Genomic DNA, 19,022 nt, shown 5'->3' with positions numbered 1-19,022 from the left:
AAAAAAAACCCTTCCCGGGAACCCGAAATCACCGAAATGGCCCCAAAAATCCACCCCGGGAACCCAAAATCAGGGGAATTACCCGAAAAGTCCTCCCGGGACCCCAAAAACACCGAAATGGCCCCGAAAATCCTGAAATGACCCAAAAACGCCGAAATTGCCCCCAAAAAATCCTCCTGGGAACCCGGAATCCCCGAAATGACCAAAAATATCCCGAAATTACCCCAAAAATTCCCGAAATTACCCCCAAAACCCCCCCGGGACGCAAAAATCCCTGAAATGATCCCAAAAATCCCGAAATGGCCCCCAAAAATCCTTCTGGGAACCCAAAATCACCGAAATCACCCCAAAAATCCCCCCCGGGTGCCCAAAAATCCTTCCGAGACCCTAAAAATCCTGAAATAGCCCCAAAAGCACCCCCGGGGACCCAAAATCGCCGAAATTACCCAAAATTCCCGAAATAACCCCAAAAATCCTTCTGGGAACCCCAAAAAACCCCGAAATTACCCCAAAATCACGGAAATTACCCCAAAAAAAAATCCCGAAATAGACCCAAAAATCCTTCCGGGACCCCCAAAAACCCTGAAGCGACCCCAAAAATCCCGAAATTATCCCCAAATCCCCGAAACGACCCCAAAATCCCCGAAATTACCAAAAAAATCCCGTAATTACCCCAAATGTCATGAAATGACCCCAAAAATCTCCCCCAAATCCTCTAAATTTCCTGCCACGCCCCCAAAATTTCCCCCAAACTTCCCCAAATCCCCCCAAATTCCCAAATTTTCCCCCAAGTTTTCCCCAAATCCCCCCAAATTTCTCCCAAATTCCTCTAATTTTCCCAAAATTCCCCAGATTTTCCCCAAATCCCCCAAATTCCCCCCAAATTCTCGCCCAGGCCCCCCCAGGACCCCCCATGGCGGAGGCCCCCCGCCCCCCCCCCAGGACCCCCCCCGCGACCCCCGAGAGCGACCCCCGGGGGGGGCTGGGCAGGTGAGGGGGTTTGGGGCGAATTCGGGGGATTTCGGGAAAATTTGGGGGGTTTGCTGGAAATTTGGAGGAATTTGGGGGGATTTGGGTAATTTGGGGGGATTTGGGGAATTTGGGGGAAATTGGGGGAATTTTGGGTGGATTTGGGGTGGATTTAGGGGGATTTTGGGGGAATTTGGGGGAATTTGGGTGGATTTTGGGGGGATTTGGGGGGGATTTGGGGGAATTTGGGGGGGATTTGGGGAATTCGAGGAAAATTGGGGGGATTTGGGGGAAATTTGGGAGAATTTCTGGGGGATTTGGGGGGAATTTGGGGAATTTTGGGTGGATTTGGGGTGGATTTAGGGGGGGATTTTGGGGAATTTGGGGGAAATTTGGGGGGATTTAGGGGAAATTTGGGGAAATCTGGGGGGATTTTGGGAAATGTGGGGGATCTGGGGGGATTTTGGGTGGATTTGGGGGAATTTGGGGGAAATTTGGGGGGATTCGGGGGGATTTTGGGGGGTCTGGGGGGGAATTCAGGGGGAGTTTTGGGGGAGAATTGGGGAAATTTCGGGGGGATTTGGGCAAAAATTTGGGGAATTTTTTTTGGGGGGTCTAGGGGGGATTTTGGGGGGATTTGGTGGTTTTGTGGTCTGGGTGTTTTTTTGGGGTGTTTTTTGGGGGTTTTTGGGGTTCAGGATTTTTTGTGGGCGTTCCCCCAGGCTGGCCCCGCCCCGGTGGGCGTGGCTGTGGCCGTGGGCAGATTTTGGGGCAGGATTTGGGTTTGATTTTGGGTTGGATTTTGGGGGGGATTTGGGTTTTTTGGGTCTGGGTGTTTTTTTGGGGGTGGTTTTTGGGATTTTTGGGGTTCATGTTTTTTTGTGGGCGTTCCCCAGGCTGGCCCCGCCCCGGTGGGCGTGGCGCTGGCTGGAGACCATTTGGGGGTAGATTTTGGGGCAGATTTTGGGGTGGATTTGGGGTTTTGGGGTCTGGTTGGTTTTTGGGTGGTTTTTTGGGGTGATTTTTGGGGTTTTTTGGGGGTTCAGGATTTTTTGTGGGCGTTCCCCCAGGCTGGCCCCGCCCCGGTGGGCGTGGCTGTGGCCGTGGGCAGATTTTGGGGGTGGATTTTGGGGTGGATTTCAGATTTTCAGATTCTATTGGGGTTTTGGGCTCTGGGTTGGTTTTGGGTGGTTTTTGGGGTGTTTTTTGGGGTTTTTGGGGTGGTTTTTGGGATTTTTGGGGTTCATGTTTTTTTGTGGGCGTTCCCCAGGCTGGCCCCGCCTCGGTGGGCGTGGCTGTCACTGTGGGCAGATTTTGGGGTGGATTTTGGGGTGGATTTGGGTTTTTTGGGTCTGGGTGTTTTTTGGGGTGGTTTTTGGGGTTTTTGGGGTTCATGTTTTTTTGTGGGCGTTCCCCCAGGCTGGCCCCGCCCCGGTGGGCGTGGCGCTGGCTGGAGGCGCGGCGGGCGGGGCTCCGGCCCTGGGGGGCGTTCCTGGACCAGCGGCGTTTCGGGGTCCCCCGGGATTTGGGGGAGCTCTGCCGGCGCCTGGGGCACAACGCCGAGAGGTTCCAGAGCAACTACCTGCTGCTGTTCCTGGGGCTCGTCACCTACTGCCTGTGAGATTTGGGGCCATTTCGGGGAAATTTGGGACATTTCGGGTGATTTTATGGCGTTTTAAGGGATTTTATTGCATTTTTTTTTATTTTTTGGGGTTTTTTGGGGGAATTTTTGGGGTGTTATTGCACACCAATTCCCTGCTGCTGTTCCTGGGGCTCGTCACCTACTGCCTGTGAGATTTGGGGCCGTTTCGGGGGGTTTTGGGGCATTTCGGGTGATTTTATGGCGTTTTAGGGGATTTTATTGCATTTTTTGGGATTTTTTGGGGTTTTTTGGGGGGAATTCTTGGGGTGTTGTCAAGACCAACTACCTGCTGCTGTTCCTGGGGCTCGTCACCTACTGCCTGTGAGATTTGGGGCCATTTCGGGGAAATTTGGGACATTTTGGGGATTTTTGGGGATTTTGAGTGATTTTATGGCATTTTTTGGTGATTTTTGGGGATTTTTGGAGGATTTTTGGGGTGTTATTCCACACCAATTCCCTGCTGCTGTTCCCGGGGCTCGTCACCTACTGCCTGTGAGATTTGGGGCCATTTCGGGGAAATTTGGGACATTTTGGGGATTTTTGGGGATTTTCAGCGATTTTTGGAGGATTTTATGGCATTTTTTGGTGATTTTTGGTGATTTTTGGGGATTTTTGGGGGGATTTTTGGGGTGTTATTCCACACCAATTCCCTGCTGCTGTTCCTGGGGCTCGTCACCTACTGCCTGTGAGATTTGGGGCCGTTTCGGGGAAATTTGGGGCATTTTGGGTGATTTTATGGCGTTTTAGGGGATTTTATTGCATTTTTTGGGGTTTTTGGTGATTTTTGCATCATTTTATGGCATTTTTTGGGGATTTTGGGTGGCTTTGGGGCCGTTTTTGGGGATTTGGGGCCGTTTTTGGGGCATTTCCAGCCGCTTTTGGGATTTTTCTGCTCCTCGGCCTGAACTGGGGGCGGGCGGGGGATCCCAGTTCACCCCAGTCCCTCCCAGTATAAACCAGTCCCCCCCAGTCACTCCCAGTTTGATCCCAGTATAAACCAGTCCATCCCAGTCCATCCCAGTCCCTCCCAGTATAACCCAGTCCCTCCCAGTCCCTCCCAGTATAAACCAGTCTCCTTCCAATCCCCTCCCAATATAAACCAGTGACTCCCAGTCCCTCCCAGTCGCTCCCAGTCCCTCCCAGTCCCTCCCAGTGCCCCCCCAATCCGCTCCCAGTCCCTCCCAGTATAAACCAGTCCCTCCCAGTCCCTCCCAGTTTATCCCAGTCCCCCCCCCCCAGTCCCGTCCCAGTATAAACCAGTGTCTCCCAGTGCTCCCAGTCACCCCCAGTTCCCCAGGGCCACCTCTCCCAGTACTCCCAGTGGCTCCCAGTCACTCCCAGTTCCCCAGGGCCACCTCTCCCAGTATAAACCAGTCCCTCCCAGTGCTCCCAGTCACCCCCAGTTCCCCAGGGCCAACTCTCCCAGTCCCTCCCAGTCCCTCCCAGTATAAACCAGTGCTCCCAGTCACCCCCAGTTCCCCAGGGCCACCTCTCCCAGTCCCTCCCAGTATAAACCAGTGCTCCCAGTCACCCCCAGTTCCCCAGGGCCACCTCTCCCAGTCCCTCCCAGTATAAACCAGTGCTCCCAGTCCCTCCCAGTGCTCCCAGTCACCCCCAGTTCCCCAGGGCCACCTCTCCCAGTCCCTCCCAGTATAAACCAGTGCTCCCAGTCACCCCCAGTTCCCCAGGGCCACCTCTCCCAGTCCCTCCCAGTATAAACCAGTGCTCCCAGTCCCTCCCAGTGCTCCCAGTCACCCCCAGTTCCCCAGGGCCACCTCTCCCAGTCCCTCCCAGTCCCTCCCAGTATAAACCAGTGCTCCCAGTCACCCCCAGTTCCCCAGGGCCACCTCTCCCAGTCCCTCCCAGTATAAACCAGTCCCTCCCAGTCCCTCCCAGTGCTCCCAGTCACCCCCAGTTCCCCAGGGCCACCTCTCCCAGTCCCTCCCAGTATAAACCAGTGCTCCCAGTCACCCCCAGTTCCCCAGGGCCACCTCTCCCAGTCCCTCCCAGTCCCTCCCAGTATAAACCAGTGCTCCCAGTCACCCCCAGTTCCCCAGGGCCACCTCTCCCCTGCTCCTGGTCGCTCTCGCCGTTTTCGTCGCCGCCGTCGTCGCCGTCCGGACCCGGGAGGCGCCGCTGGTGCTGCTGGGTGAGACTGGTTTATACTGGTTTGTACTGGTTTGTACTGGGAGGGGCTGGGATCAAACTGGGAGGGACTGGGATCAAACTGGTTTGTACTGGTTTGTAGTGGGAGGGGCTGGGATCAAACTGGGAGGGGCTGGGATCAAACTGAGAGGGACTGGGAGGGACTGGGATGGACTGGGATCAAACTGGGAGGGAGTGGGATGGACTGGGATCAAACTGGGATGGACTGGGATCAAACTGGGAGGGACTGGGAGGGACTGGGAGGGACTGGGAGGGGCTGGGATCAAACTGGGAGGGACTGGGATCAAACTGGGAGGGACTGGGATGGACTGGGATCAAACTGGGAGGGGCTGGGAGGGGCTGGGAGGGGCTGGGATCAAACTGGGATGGACTGGGATCAAACTGGGAGGGACTGAGATCAAACTGGGAGGGACTGGGATGGACTGGGATCAAACTGGGAGGGACTGGGAGGGGCTGGGAGGGGCTGGGATCAAACTGGGAGGGACTGGGATCAAACTGGGAGGGACTGGGATGGACTGGATCAAACTGGGATGGACTGGGAGGGACTGGGATCAAACTGGGAGGGACTGGGAGGGAATTGGGAGAGGGGACGGGGAAGGAACTGGTCCATACTGGTTTTTACTGGGTTTTTCTGGTTTTTACTGACCTGCACTGGTTTGTACCGGTCCATACTGGTTTTTGTTGGTCTGTACTGGTTTATACTGGGTTTTTCTGGTTTTTACTGGTCCATACTGGTTTTTACTGGGTTTTTTTTGTTTTGTTTTGTTTTTATTGGCCCGTACTGGTTCATACTGGTTTATTCTGGCTTATATCGGTCCATACTGGTCCATACTGGTCCATACTGGTCCATACTGGTCCATACTGGCCCATACTGGTTTATACTGATCCGTACTGGTCCATACTGGTTTTTACTATTTTTTTCTGGTTTTTACTGGTCCATACTGGTTTATATCAGTGCATACTGGTCCATACTGGTCTGTACTGGTTTATACTGGTCCGTACCGGTTTATACTGGTCAATACTGGTCTGTACTGGTCCATACCAGTCCATACCGGTCCATACTGGTTTATACTGGTCCATACTGGTTTTTACTGGTCCATACCGGTCCGTACTGGTCCATACCGGTCCATACTGGTCTGTACTGGTCTATACTGGTCCGTACTGGTGTGTACTGGTCTATACTGGTCCGTACTGGTTTCTCCGCAGGTCGCGAGCTGAGCCCCGCCCACCAGCTGGGCGTGGCCGGGGGGTCTCGCTGCCGCTGTTCTGGCTGGCGGGGGCGGGGGCCGCGGTCTTCTGGGTGCTGGGTGAGACCCCCGGGACCCCCCCCCAAAAAAATACCCGGACCCAAAATCCCCAGAATTCACCCCAAAAAAAACCCGGCCCCGAAAAGCCCAGAATTCATCCCAAAAAAAAACCCCAAAACTCCCCCAGAAAAATCCCCACCCCAAAAAACTGCCCCCAAAAAATCCCGACCCCCGGGACCCCCCCAAAAAATACCCGGCCCCAAAATCCCCAGAATTCACCCCAAAAAAAACCCGGCCCTGAAAAGCCCAGAATTCACCCCAAAAAAAAACCCCAAAACTCCCCCCAGAAAAATCCGCACCCTAAAAAACTGCCCCCAAAAAATCCCGACCCCCGGACCCCCCCCAAAAAAATAGCCTGACCCCGAAATCCCCAGAATTCACCCCAAAAAAAAACCCGGCCCTGAAAAGCCCAGAATTCACCCCCAAAAAAAAAACCCAAAACTCCCCCAGAAAAATCCCCACCCCAAAAAACTGCCCCCAAAGAATCCCGACCCCCGGGACCCCCCCCCAAAAAATAGCCTGACCCCGAAATCACCAGAATTCACCCCAAAAAAAAACCCGGACCCGAAAAAAACCCTGCAAAAAAAAACAGACCCCAAAAAACCCCAGAATTCACCCCAAAAAATCCTGACCCAAAAAAAACCCTGCAAAAGAACCCAGACCCCAAAAAACCCCAGAATTCACCCCAAAAAATCCCGAACCCGAAAACCCCAAAATTCACCTCAAAAAAAAACCCCGACCCAAAAAAAACCTGACCCCAAAACATCCAACATTCACCCCAAAAAAAATCCCGACCCCAAAAAACCCTAAAACTCCCCCAGAAAAAATCCTGACCGACCCCCCAAAAAAACCCCAGATCCCAAAAAACTCCAGAATTCACCCCAAAAAAATCCTGACCCCAAAATAAACACCCTGACCCCAAAAACTCCAAAATTCACCTAAAAAAAATCCCGAACCAAAAAAAACCCGACCCCAAAAAAACCCCAGAATTCACCCCAAAAAAATCCCGACCCAAAATAAACACCCCGACCCAAAAAACCCCAAAATTCACCCCAAAAAACCCCGATCCCAAAAATCCCCCGGGACACCCCAAAATCTTGCAGGACCCTCCCCCAAAAAAATCCCCCTGGTGTTTTTGGGGGGGGGTCTCGATTTTGGGGGGATCTCGGGGGGAGTTTTGGGGTGGGGTCCTGGTTTTTGGGGGGGTTTTGGGGTTTTTTTTTGGGGTTTTGGGGGGGGTCCCGGTCTCGGGGGGTTTTTGGGGCGGGGGTCTCGGTTTGGAGGAGTTTTGGGGGGATTTGGGGGGGTTTTGGGGTTTTTTTGGGGGGGGGTCTCGATTTTGGGGGGGTCTCTGGAGGATTTTGGGGGGGGTCCTGGTTTTGGGGGTGTTTTTGGGGAGGGGGTCTTGGTTTGGGGGGGTTTTTGGGGGGGTTTTTGGGGGTGTTTTTTGGGGTTTTGGGTTGTCCCGGTTTTGGGGATTTTTTTGGGGGGCGGGGGGGTCCCGGTTTTGGGGGGTTTTTGGGGGGAGGTCCCGGTTTTGGGGGTTTTTTTGGGGGGGTCCCGGTCTCGGGGGGTTTTTGGGAGGGGTTTGGGGCGGGATCCCGGTTTTTGGGAGGGTTTGGGGGGTTTTTGGGGGGTCCCGGTTTTTGGGGGGGTTTTGGGGGGTTTTGGGGGGTCCCGGTCTCGGGGTGATTTTTTGGGGGGGGGGTCCCGGTCTCGGGGTCCCCCCTGACCCCCCCTTCCCCCCCCCCAGGAGCCGCCCTGGTGTTTTTGGGGTCCCACGCGGCGTTCCGGCAGCTGGACCCCCCCGAGAGCCCCGAGCTGCAGATGGAGCCCGTGTGACCCCCCCCAAAATCCCCTGAAATCACCCCAAAATCACCGCCCCAAAATAACCCCAAATCACCACCCCCAAATCCCCTGAAATCACCCCAAAATCCCCTGAAATCACCCCAAAATCACCGCCCCAAAATCACCCCAAATCACCACCCCCAAATCCCCTGAAATCACCGCAAAATCCCCTGAAATCAGCCCAAAATAACCCAAAATAACCCAAAATAATCACCCCAAAAATCCCCGAGCTGCAGATGGAGCCTGTGACCCCCCGAAACAACCCGAAATCCCCTGAAATCACCCCAAAATCACCGCCCCAAAATAACCCAAAATAATCACCCCCAAAATCACCCCCAAAATCCCCTGAAATCACCCCAGAATCAGCCCAAAATTAACCCAAAATAACCCAAATCCCCGAGCTGCAGATGGAGCCCGTGTGACCCCCCCAAAATATCCCAAAATAACCCAAAATCACTCCAAAATCATCACCCCAAAGTAACCCAAAAGAATCCCCCCAAAATCACCCCAAAATCCCCTGAAATCAGCCCAAAACCATCACCCCAAATTAACCCAAAATCATCACCCCAAAATCAGCCCAAAATCCCCTGAAATCACCCCAAAATTGCCTCAAACATCACCCAAAATCAACCCAAAATCATCCCAAAATAATCAGCCCCAAATCCCCTGAAATCAGCCCAAAATCAGCCCAAAATTCACCCAAAATCATCACCCCAAATTAACCCAAAATAACCCAAAATTAACCCAAAACAATTACCCTAAATTAGCCCAAAATAACCCAAAATAATCAGCCCAAAACCCCCTGAAATCACCCCAAAATAATCACTCCAAATTAACCCAAAATCAACCCAAAATAACCCAAAATCATCACCCCAAAATCCCCTGAAATCAAAGCCAAATTAGCCCAAAATAACCCAAAACTGACCCCAAAATAACCCCAAAATAATCACCCCAAAATCAACCCAAAACAACCAAAAATTAACCCAAAACAATCACCCTAAAATAACCCAAAGTTGATCCAAAATAACCCAAAATAATCAGCCCCAAATCCCCCAAATCCCCCCAAAAATTCCCCCCAAATCCCCTAAAGTCACCCCAAAAATAAAACAAAAATAAAAATAAAATAACCCAAACCCCCCAAACTGCCAGAACCCCAAAATCCCCAAAATTCCCCCCAAAATCCCCCTCCCTCCCCCTCCCCCAATTTGGGGGTCCGGGACCCCCCCGAGCCGAATAAAGGAGTCACGTGACCCCAAACTCGTGTGTTTGACCCCAAAATTATTCCTGACCCCTCCCCCACCATTTTTAGGACCCCTCCCCAAATTTTCCCAAATTTTCCCGGATTTTTAAGGCCCCCCCCCCCCCCCAAAAAATTTAATTTTCCCGTCCCGATTTTTGGACGCCCCCAAATTTCCAAATAATTCCCAAATTCTCGAATTCCCCCTTTTCTCCCCCAAATCCCTAAATTCACAAATTTCCCCCAAATTCCCCCTTTCCCCCTCCCCGAATTCCCAAAAAACTCTCAAATCATTCCCAAATTCCCCCTTTTTTCCCCCAAAAATACCGAATTTCCAAATAATTCCCCAATTCCCAAAAAAATCCCAAATTCCCCCTTTTTTCCCTCCCTAATAATTCCCGAATTATTCCCAAATTTCCCCTTTTCCCCCCAAATTCCCAAAATCCCAAATAATTCCCGAATTTCCCCCTTTCCCCCCCAATTTCAAATTCCCCCTTTTTCCCCCGAAATTCCCAAAATCCCAAATATTTCCCCAATTTTTCCCTTTTCCCCCCCAAATTCCAAATTCCCGAATTCCCAGATAATTCCCCAAAAATTCCCGAATTTCCCCTTTTTCCCCCCAAAATCCACTCGGGCTCCGATTTCTGCTTTATTTTTGCTCAATTCCCTTTTTTTTTTTTTTCTTTTTTCCCCCCGTTTTTTGTTGGGTTTTTTTTTCCCGTTTTTTGTTTTTATTTTTTCCCGCGGGGGGAGGGGAAGGGGGGGGGGGGGAATTCCATAAATTTATTTTTTATTTTTATTTTCATTTTTTTCTTCTTTTTTCTTCATTTTTTTTCTTCATTTTTTCTTCGTTTTTCTTCGTTTTTCTTCGTTTTTTTCCCCCGTTTTTCCCCATTTCCCCCCATTTTTTGTTTTTGTTTTTACATTTTTTTTTATTTTCACACGACGACACGACCGGGGTGGGGGGGGGGGGGAGGGGGAGACCCCCCCCCAAAATGTCCCCAGTGCGACCCCTCCCCCCCCAAAATCCGGGGTTTTTTTGGGGGGTCCTGGAGCCTTTTGGGGACCCCCCCCCATAAGGCGAGGAGCCCCCCCCACCCCTCGACCCCTCCCCAAATTTTTCTTTTTTTGGGGTTTGGTGGGGAGGGGGGAAAAAGGGATTTTTTTTTGAGGGAAAAAAGGGAAATTTTGGGGAAAAAAGGGGATTTTTTTTGGGGAAAAAAGGGGATTTTTGGGGGGGAAAAAGGGGATTTCTTTGGGGGGGGAAGGGGGGATTTTGGGGGGGGTCTCGTGTTTTTTTGGGGGGGTCTCTTGGGGGTTTTTTTTGGGGGGGGGGTCAGTAGTAGGTTTCCTTCTCCACCCAGCCTGGAAAAAAAGGTGGAGAGAACGGTGAGGGTGGAACCAAAACGCACGAAATTCACCCCAAAATCTGCCCCGAAACCCTCCCTAAAACTCCCCCCAAAATTCCCTGAAAATCCCTAAAATTCCCCCAAAATTCCTCCCAAATTTCACCCCAAAATTCCTCCCAAGATTCCCTCAAAATCCCCCAAAATCCTTCCAAGTTCCCCCCAAAATTCCCCGAAAATTCCTCCCAAAGTTGCCCCAAATTCTGCCAAAATTCCCTCCAAAATCCCCCCAAAATTCCCTCTCAAATTGCCCAAAATCCCCCAAAATTCCGCCTAAATTCTTCCCAAAATCTCCCCAAAATTCCTCCCAAAATCCCCCAGAATTCCCCACAAATTCTCCCAAACTTTTCCCCAAAATTCCCACAAAAATTCCCCCAAAATCCACACAAAATCCCCCCAAAAACTCCCCCAAAAATGCTCCCAAAATCAACCCAAATTTCCCCAAAAATTCCTCCTATGATTCCCCCCGAAGTTGCCCCAAATTCTGCCAAAATTTCCTTTGAAATCCCCCAAAAATCCTCCAAATTCCCACCCAAATTCCCTCAAAATCCACTCCGAATAAATACCCCAAAATCCCCCGAAACTGCCCCAAAAAATTCCTGAATTTCCCCAAAAATTCCCTCAAAATCCCCCCCCCAAATTCCCAAAAAATTCACAAATTCCCTCAAAATCCCCCAAAAATTCACGAAAAATCCCAAATTCCCCTCAAAATCCACAAAAATTCACAAAAAAATTCCCAAATTCCCTCAAAATCCACTCAAATGCCCCAAAATCCCCAAAATGCCCCAAAATTCCCTCAAAATCCCCCCAAAAATTCCTAAATTCCCTCAACATAAAAAAAAAGAATTCCCCAAAAATTCCCAAATTCCCCCAAAATCCCCCCAAATCCTCCAAAGTTCCCCCAAAACCCCATCCCAGCCCCCTCCCCAGAACTCCCGGGAACCCCAAAATCCCGGAAATGCCCCAAAATCCCCTGAAATTGCCCCAAAATTCCTAAATTCCCTCCCAAATCCCCCCAAAAAATTCACAAAAAAATCCCAAACTCCCTCAAAATCCCCCCCAAATCCCCCAAAATCCCATCCCAGCCCCCTCACCCAGAACTCCCTGAACCCCCAAAATCCCGGAAATGCCCCAAAATCCCCGGAATTTGCCCCAAAAGGCGGCGGCACCTCCGGGGTTGCGGCGCAGGATGAGCTTGCGGATCTCATCGTAGACGAAGATGAGGAAGGAGTAGGGGAAGGCGCAGAACCACCAGCTGGGCCTGGGGGCGAATTTGGGGAGGGGGCGTCAGTGGGGGGGGGGCGGGGGGGGCGCCGCCCCCGAAAATGGGTAAAAATAAAAAAAAAATGGTCGAAAACGGCGAAAAAATGGTCAAAAAATGAAATAAAAGGTAAAAAACACCATGAAGATCGCTCAAAACTTAAAAAAATCATTAAGCAACCCCAAAAATGGTGAAAATGTGGGGGGAAAATGTCAAAAATGCACAAAAAAGCACAAAACCCCCCAAAAATGTCAAAACCACCCGCAAAATGGTCAAAAGACAAAAGAAATGGTCAAAACTGGCCAAAAATGGTCAAAACTGGCCAAAAATTGGTCAAAAGCCAAAAAAATTGTAAAAACCACCCTGAACATGGTCAAAACTCAAAAGAAATGGTCAAAACGGGCCAACAAATGGTCAAAAGCCTAAAGAAATGGGCAAAACTGGCCAAAAATTGGTCAAAAGCCAAAAGAAATTGTAAAAAACACCTGAAACATGGTCAAAACCCAAAAAATGGTCAAAACACCCAAAATATGGTCAAAGACACCAAAAAAATCAGACCAAAACCCTGAAAAAATGGTCAAAAACCACAAAAATCACTCATAACCCAAAAGAATGGTTAAAACCCCCCCAGAAATGATCAAAACCCCAAAAAAGGTCCAAAAGCCCCTCAAAAATGCTTCAAATCCCCCAAAAATGCTGAAAACCCCCAAGAAAATGCTCAAACCCCAAAAAAATGGTCAAAACCCCACAAAATGCTCAAAACTCCCACAAAATGCTCAAAAAGTCCCAAAAATGGTCAAAAATCCCCCCAAAAATCTCTCAAAATACAAAAAAATGTGCAAAACCCCCAAAAATGACCAAAACCCCACAAAAAATCTCTCAAAACCCCCAAAAATTGCTCAAAACAACTCCTCAAAAATGCTAAAAATGTTTAAAAATGCTCCAAAACCCCCCAAAATCACTCAAAACGCCCCAAAATCTCCCCCCCTTAAATGGGTCCCGCCCCCTCCCGGTGTCCGGATTTTGGGGACCCCCCCAATTTTGGGGTCCCCCCGGTTTTGGGGCTCACTTGAGGGGGTACATGCGCAGCGCCACGTCCATGCCCGGGCAGTAGGAGAGGAACGCGGCCAGCGCCGTCTCCTCGAAGAGCCCGAAAATCAGGATTTTGTTCCTAAAAAACACAGAAAACACCCCAAAAATGCATCAGTGCGGACCCCCAAATCCACCCCAAAATCTGGGCCCCGAAAAGCCCCAAAATCAGGATTTTGTTCCTAAAAAAAGCACCCCAAAAACCCGCACAGGAACCCCCAAATCTGAGAGAATCCACCCCAAAATCCAGCCCCTGAAAAGTCTGAAAATCAGGATTTTGTTCCTAAAAAAACACAGAAAACACCCCAAAAATGCATCAGCGGGAAACCCCAAATCCACCCCAAAATCTGGGCCCCGAAAAGCCCCAAAATCAGGATTTTGTTCCTAAAAAAATTACAGAAAACACTACAAAAATCATCAACAGAAACCCCCCAAAAAACCCGCACAGGAACCCCCAAATCTGAGAGAATTCACCCCAAAATCTGGGCCCCGAAAAGCCCCAAAATCAGGATTTTGTTCCTTAATAAACACAGAAAACACCCCAAAAATGCATCAGTGCGGACCCCCAAATCCACCCCAAAATCTGGGCCCCGAAAAGCCCCAAAATCAGGATTTTGTTCCTAAAAAAACCCACAAAAAACGCCCCAAAGTCAGAGAATCCATCCCAAAATCTGGCCCCTGAAAAGCCCAAAATTAGGAATTTATTCCTAAAAAAACACAGGTGTGTTGGATCCCCCAAAATTCCCCAAAATCCCTCTAAATTCTCTTCAAAATCCCTCAAAAATTCCCCCCAAAATCCCCCCTCAATTCCCCAAAAAAATTCTCACAAAATTCCCAGAAATTTTCCCCAAAATTCCCCCAAAAATCCCCCAAAATTCCAGGGGACTCCGTTGTTTCCTGGGGTCCCTCTCAGGATTTTGGGGACCCCCTCTGGAATTTTGGGACCCCCCCCAGAATTTTGGGACCCTCCCAGGAATTTTGGGACCCCGCCCCAAATCCAGTCCCCTCCCAAGTTTGGACCCCTCCCATTTTTTTGGGGACGCTCCCAAAAATTCAGGGACACCCCCAGGATTTCAGGGACCCCCTCGGGATTTTTGGGACCCCCTTCAGGAATTTGGGGACCCCCCGGGATTTTGGGCCCCCCAGAATTTTGAGGACCCCTCCCCAAATCCAGCCCTCTCCACCTCCAGTGATTATGGATGCTGGTTTTTTTGAGGACACTCCCAAAAATTCGGGGATTCCCCCAAAAATTCAGGGACACCCCCAGGATTTTGGGGACCCCCCTCAGGATTTTTGGGACCCCCCCAGGAATTTGGGGACCCCCCCGGGATTTGGGGCCCCCCCTCACTTCATGCCCTGCTGGAAGACGGAGTTGCGTCGCGTCTTGCAGATGATGAGGTCGGCCCACTGCACCACCACGATGCTGACGAAGAACGCCGTGTGGCACGTGAACTCCACCACCTTGCGCTGCTCGTACGTCTGGGGGGGCCGGGGGGAGATCCGTCAGAGACCCCTCCCCAAATTAGCCAGCCCGGGATCGGCCCCCCCAAAAAAAAACCCCACGAAAAAGCATAAAAAACGACCAAAAAATGGTCAAAATATCCCCCAAAAAAAGATCAAAATTGCTCAAAACGCCCCCCAAAAATGATCAAGATATCCCCAAAAATGATCAAAATATCCCCCAAAAATAATCAAAATATGTCCCAAAAATGATCAAAATTGCTCAAAACGCCCTCTAAAAATTATCAACCCCCCCCCAAAAATGATCAAAATATCCCCCCAAAATAATCGAAATATGTCCCAAAAAATGATCAAAATTGCTCAAAATGCCCCCCAAAAATGATCAACCCCCCCCAAAAAATGATCAAAATTGCTCAAAACACCCCCCAAAAATGATCAAGATATCCCCAAAAATAATTAAAATATGTCCCAAACATGATCAAAATTGCTCAAAATGCCCCCCAAAAAATTATCGACCCCCCCCAAAAATGGTCAAAATTGCTCAAAACCCCCCTCAAAAAATTATCAAAACCGCATGAAAATCGCTCTAAACACCCCCCAAAAATGATCAAAAACCCCCCCAAAAATTATCTAAATTGCTCAAAACGCTCCCAAAAATTGCCAAAACCCCAAGAAAATCACTCAAAACGCCCTCCAAAAAATTATCAAAACACCCCTCAAAGATGATCAAAATGCCCCCCAAAAATTATCAACCCCCCCCAAAAATGATGAAAATCGCTCAAAACACCTTCCCAAAAATGATGAAAACCCCCTGAAATAGTTCAAAATACCCTCCAAAAATTCCCCCCAAAATTTGCCCAAAATCCCCCCAAATTCCCCCAAAAATCAAAATACCCCGAAAAGGATCCACCCAAAATTATCAATGCCCCCAAAAATTGATCAAAATCACATGAAAGTCGCTCAAGACCCCAGGATTTCCAATTTTGGGAAGAATTCCCATTTTTGTTTTTAAGAATTCCCATTTTTCAGAGATCCCCATTTTTCAGGATCCCCATTTTTCAAGGTTCCCATTTTTGGGGATCCCCATTTTTTAGGACTCCCAGTTTTGGGAAGAATCCCTGGTTTTGTTTTTAAGTATTCCCATTTTTCAGGATCCCCATTTTTCAGGATTCCCATTTCTTCAGACCTCCCATTTTTTGGGACCCCCATTTTCAGGGATCTCCCATTTTTTAGGGACTCCTGTTTTCGGGGAGCCCCGCGTTGGGGGACCCCATTTTTGGGAAGAATAACCATTTTTGTCTTTAAGAATCCCCATTTTCAGACACCGCCATTTTTCAGGATCCCTATTTTTCAAGGTTCCCATTTTTGGGGATCCCCATTTTTTAGGACCCCCATTTCAGGAATCCCCATTTTTGGGAAGAATTCCCATTTTTGTTTTTAAGTATCCCCATTTTCAGAGATCCCCATTTTTCAGGATCCCCATTTTTCAGGATCCCCATTTTTCAGGATTCCCATTTTTTCAGACCTCCCATTTTTTGGGACACCCATTTTCAGGATTCCCACTTTTTAGGACCCCCATTTTTTGGTATCCTCATTTCCAGAGACCCCCCATTTTCAGGGATCTCCCATTTTTTGGGGACCCCCATTTTCAGGGATCCCCATTTTTGGGGATCCTTATTTGTGGGAAGAATCCCCATTTTTGTTTTTAAGAATCCTCATTTTCAGAGACCGCCATTTTTCAGGATCCCCGTTTTTCAAGATTCCCATTTTTTAGGACCCCCATTTTTTGGGACACCCATTTTCAGGGATCTCCCATTTTTTAGGGACCCCGTTTTCGGGGAGCCCCGCGTCGGGGGACGCACCCACTGCTGCCCGTAGGAGTCCTCCAGGTCGTTGATGGTGCGGTCGTCCCAGCGCAGCCGGATCCCCACCAGGCACGAGGGCAGGAACCCGTTCTCCGCCAGGATCACGAAGTAGGCGAAGAACCCGCCCAGCGCCTGGATCATCCCTGCCGACAAATCGGGGGCTCAGGGGGGTACCGGGACCCGGCGGGACCCAATGGGAGTCAATGGGACCCAATGGGAGTCAACGGAACCCAACAGGAGTCAACGGGACCCAACGGGAGTCAACGGGAAGGAACAGAAGTCAATGGGACTCAATGGGAGTCAACGGGACCCAACGGGAGTCAACGGGACCCAACAGGAGTCAACGGGAAGGAACAGAAGTCAATGGGACTCAATGGGACTCAATGGGAGTCAACAGGACCCAATGGGAGTCAACGGGACCCAATGGGAGTCAATGGGAGTCAACAGAACCCAACCGGACCCAACAGGACCCAATGGAAATCAACGGGACCCAGTGGGACCCAATGGGAGTCAATGGGACCCAATGGGAGTCAACAGGACCAAACAGGAACCCAAGGGGACCCAACAAGACCCAATGGGAGTCAACGGGACCAAACAGGAACCCAAGGGGACCCAACAAGACCCAATGGGAGTCAACAGGACCAAACAGGAACCCAAGGGGACCCAACAAGACCCAATGGGAGTCAACGGGACCCAACAGGAGTCAATGGGACCAAAGGGAAGTCAATGGGACCGAGCAGAATGCAACAGGACCCAATGAAACTCAACGGGAGCCAATGGGACTCAACAGGACCCAACAGGAGTCAACATGACCCAATGGGAGTCAATGGGACTCAACGGGTCTCAACAGGACCCAATGGAACCCAACAGGACCCAATGGGAGTCCACGGGACCCAATGGGACCCAGCAGAACCAAACAGGACCCGATGAAACTCAACGGGAGTCAACGGGATCCAAGGGGACCCAACGGGACCTGACGGGACCCAACTGGACCCGACGGGATCCCCCACACCAATCTGGCCATGGGCCATGCTGATGAGTGACCTCTGAGTAACCCCAGAGTGACCCTGACTGACCCTGAGTGACCCAAACTGACCCCTGGGAGTGACCACTGACCAATCTGGCCGTAGGCCATGCTGATGAACCTTGAATGACCATAAATGACTATCAATTACAATTAATGACCATCAATGACCATTAATGACCCTAACTGACCATTAATGACCCCGAGTGACCCCAGAGTGACCCCTGGGAGTGACCACTGACCGATCTGGCCGTAGGCCATGCTGATGAGCCGCTCGTTGACAATGAACGACCATCAATGACCATCAATGACCATTAATGACCCTAACTGACCATTAATGACCATGACTGACCATGAATGACCATTAATGACCCTAACTGACCATTAATGACCCCGAGTGACCCCAGAGTGACCCCAGAGTGACCCCAGAGTGACCACTGACCGATCTGGACATAGGCCATGCTGATGAGCCGCTCGTTGACCATGAATTACAATTAATGACCATGAATGACCATTAATGACCCTAACTGACCATTAATGACCCTAACTGACCATGACTGACCCCGAGTGACCCCAGAGTGACCACTGACCGATCTGGCCGTAGGCCATGCTGATGAGCCTTGAATGACCATCAATGACCATCAATGACCATTAATGACCCTAACTGACCATTAATGACCATTAATGACCCTAACTGACCATTAATGACCCCGAGTGACCCCTGGGAGTGACCACTGACCGATCTGGCCGTAGGCCATGCTGATGAGCCGCTCGTTGACCATGAATGACCATCAATGACCATTAATGACCATTAATGACTATTAATGACCCCAGAATGACCATGGCTGACCCTAACTGACCATTAATGACCCCGAGTGACCCCAGACTGACCCTGAGTGACCACTGACCGATCTGGCCGTAGGCCATGCTGATGAGCCGCTCGTTGACCAGCTTGTCGCTCCGCGGGTTCCGCGGCTGCCGTTTCATGATGTCGCTCTCGGCCGCCTCGTAGGCCAGGGAGATGGCGGGGACCTGGGGACCCCAAAAATGGGGTGAGAATTTCGGGGGGAAAAACCCCAAAAACGGGGTCAGGATTTTGGGGGGAAAACCCAAATACGGGAGTCAGGGTTTTGGGAAAAGAACCAAAAATGAGAGTCAGAGTTTTGGGATAAACCCCCAAAATGGGGTGAGGGTTTTGGGTGAAAACCCCAAAAACAAGGTCAGGGTTTTGGGGGGAAAAAACCCAAAAACAGGGTCAGGGTTTGGGGGGAAACCCCAAAAATGGGAAACCAAAAAACAAGGTCAGGGTTTTGGGGACAAACCCCAAAAATGGGGGTCAGGGTTTGGGGGGAAACCCCAAATATGTCAGGCAGGGTTTTGGGGGGAAACCCCATAAAGAGGAAACCTCGAAAACAAGGTCAGGGTTTGGGGGAAAACCCCAAAAATGGGGTCAGGATTTTGGGGGGAAAACCCCAAAAATGGGGTCGGGGTTTTGGGGGAAAAACCCCAAAATCTGGGTCAGGGTTTGGGGGGAAACCCCAAAAACGGGGTCAGGATTTTGGGTGAAAACCCCAAATACATCAGGCAGGGTTTTGGGGGAAACCCCAAAAACAGGAAACCCCAAAAACAAGGTCAGGGTTTTGGGGGAAAAACTCCAAAAACGGAGTCAGGATTTTGGGATAAACCCCAAAAATGGGGTCAGGGTTTGGGGGGAAACGCCAAAAATGGGAAACCCCAAAAACAAGGT

General features: G+C 50.3%; 2 protein-coding genes across 2 annotated transcripts in view; one reads left to right on the top strand and one right to left on the bottom strand.

The window, feature by feature from the left end:
* The first annotated feature begins 860 nt into the window (after positions 1 to 860).
* Positions 861 to 8,869, top strand: RABAC1 (Rab acceptor 1). Its single transcript, XM_064406174.1, is given in 6 exon segments — positions 861 to 990; positions 2,389 to 2,586; positions 4,669 to 4,760; positions 5,984 to 6,025; positions 6,028 to 6,084; positions 7,838 to 8,869. Coding segments are annotated over 6 exon segments (555 nt in total). The 5' UTR covers positions 861 to 913; the 3' UTR covers positions 7,927 to 8,869.
* Positions 8,870 to 10,436: 1,567 nt separating this feature from the next.
* Positions 10,437 to 19,022, bottom strand: part of LOC135291930 (sodium/potassium-transporting ATPase subunit alpha-3-like) — a 41,507-nt gene continuing 32,921 nt past the window's right edge. Inside the window, 6 exon segments of the mRNA XM_064406175.1 lie at positions 10,437 to 10,534; positions 11,745 to 11,836; positions 12,906 to 13,007; positions 14,274 to 14,404; positions 16,249 to 16,394; positions 18,184 to 18,307. Coding sequence (XP_064262245.1) covers positions 10,506 to 10,534; positions 11,745 to 11,836; positions 12,906 to 13,007; positions 14,274 to 14,404; positions 16,249 to 16,394; positions 18,184 to 18,307 — 624 coding nt within the window. The 3' untranslated portion in view covers positions 10,437 to 10,505.

Source organism: Passer domesticus, unplaced genomic scaffold (assembly GCF_036417665.1).
Source record: "Passer domesticus isolate bPasDom1 unplaced genomic scaffold, bPasDom1.hap1 HAP1_SCAFFOLD_150, whole genome shotgun sequence".
NCBI lineage: Eukaryota > Metazoa > Chordata > Aves > Passeriformes > Passeridae > Passer > Passer domesticus.
Note: the sequence above shows the minus strand (reverse complement) of the source record. Positions and strands in the feature narration are given on the sequence as shown.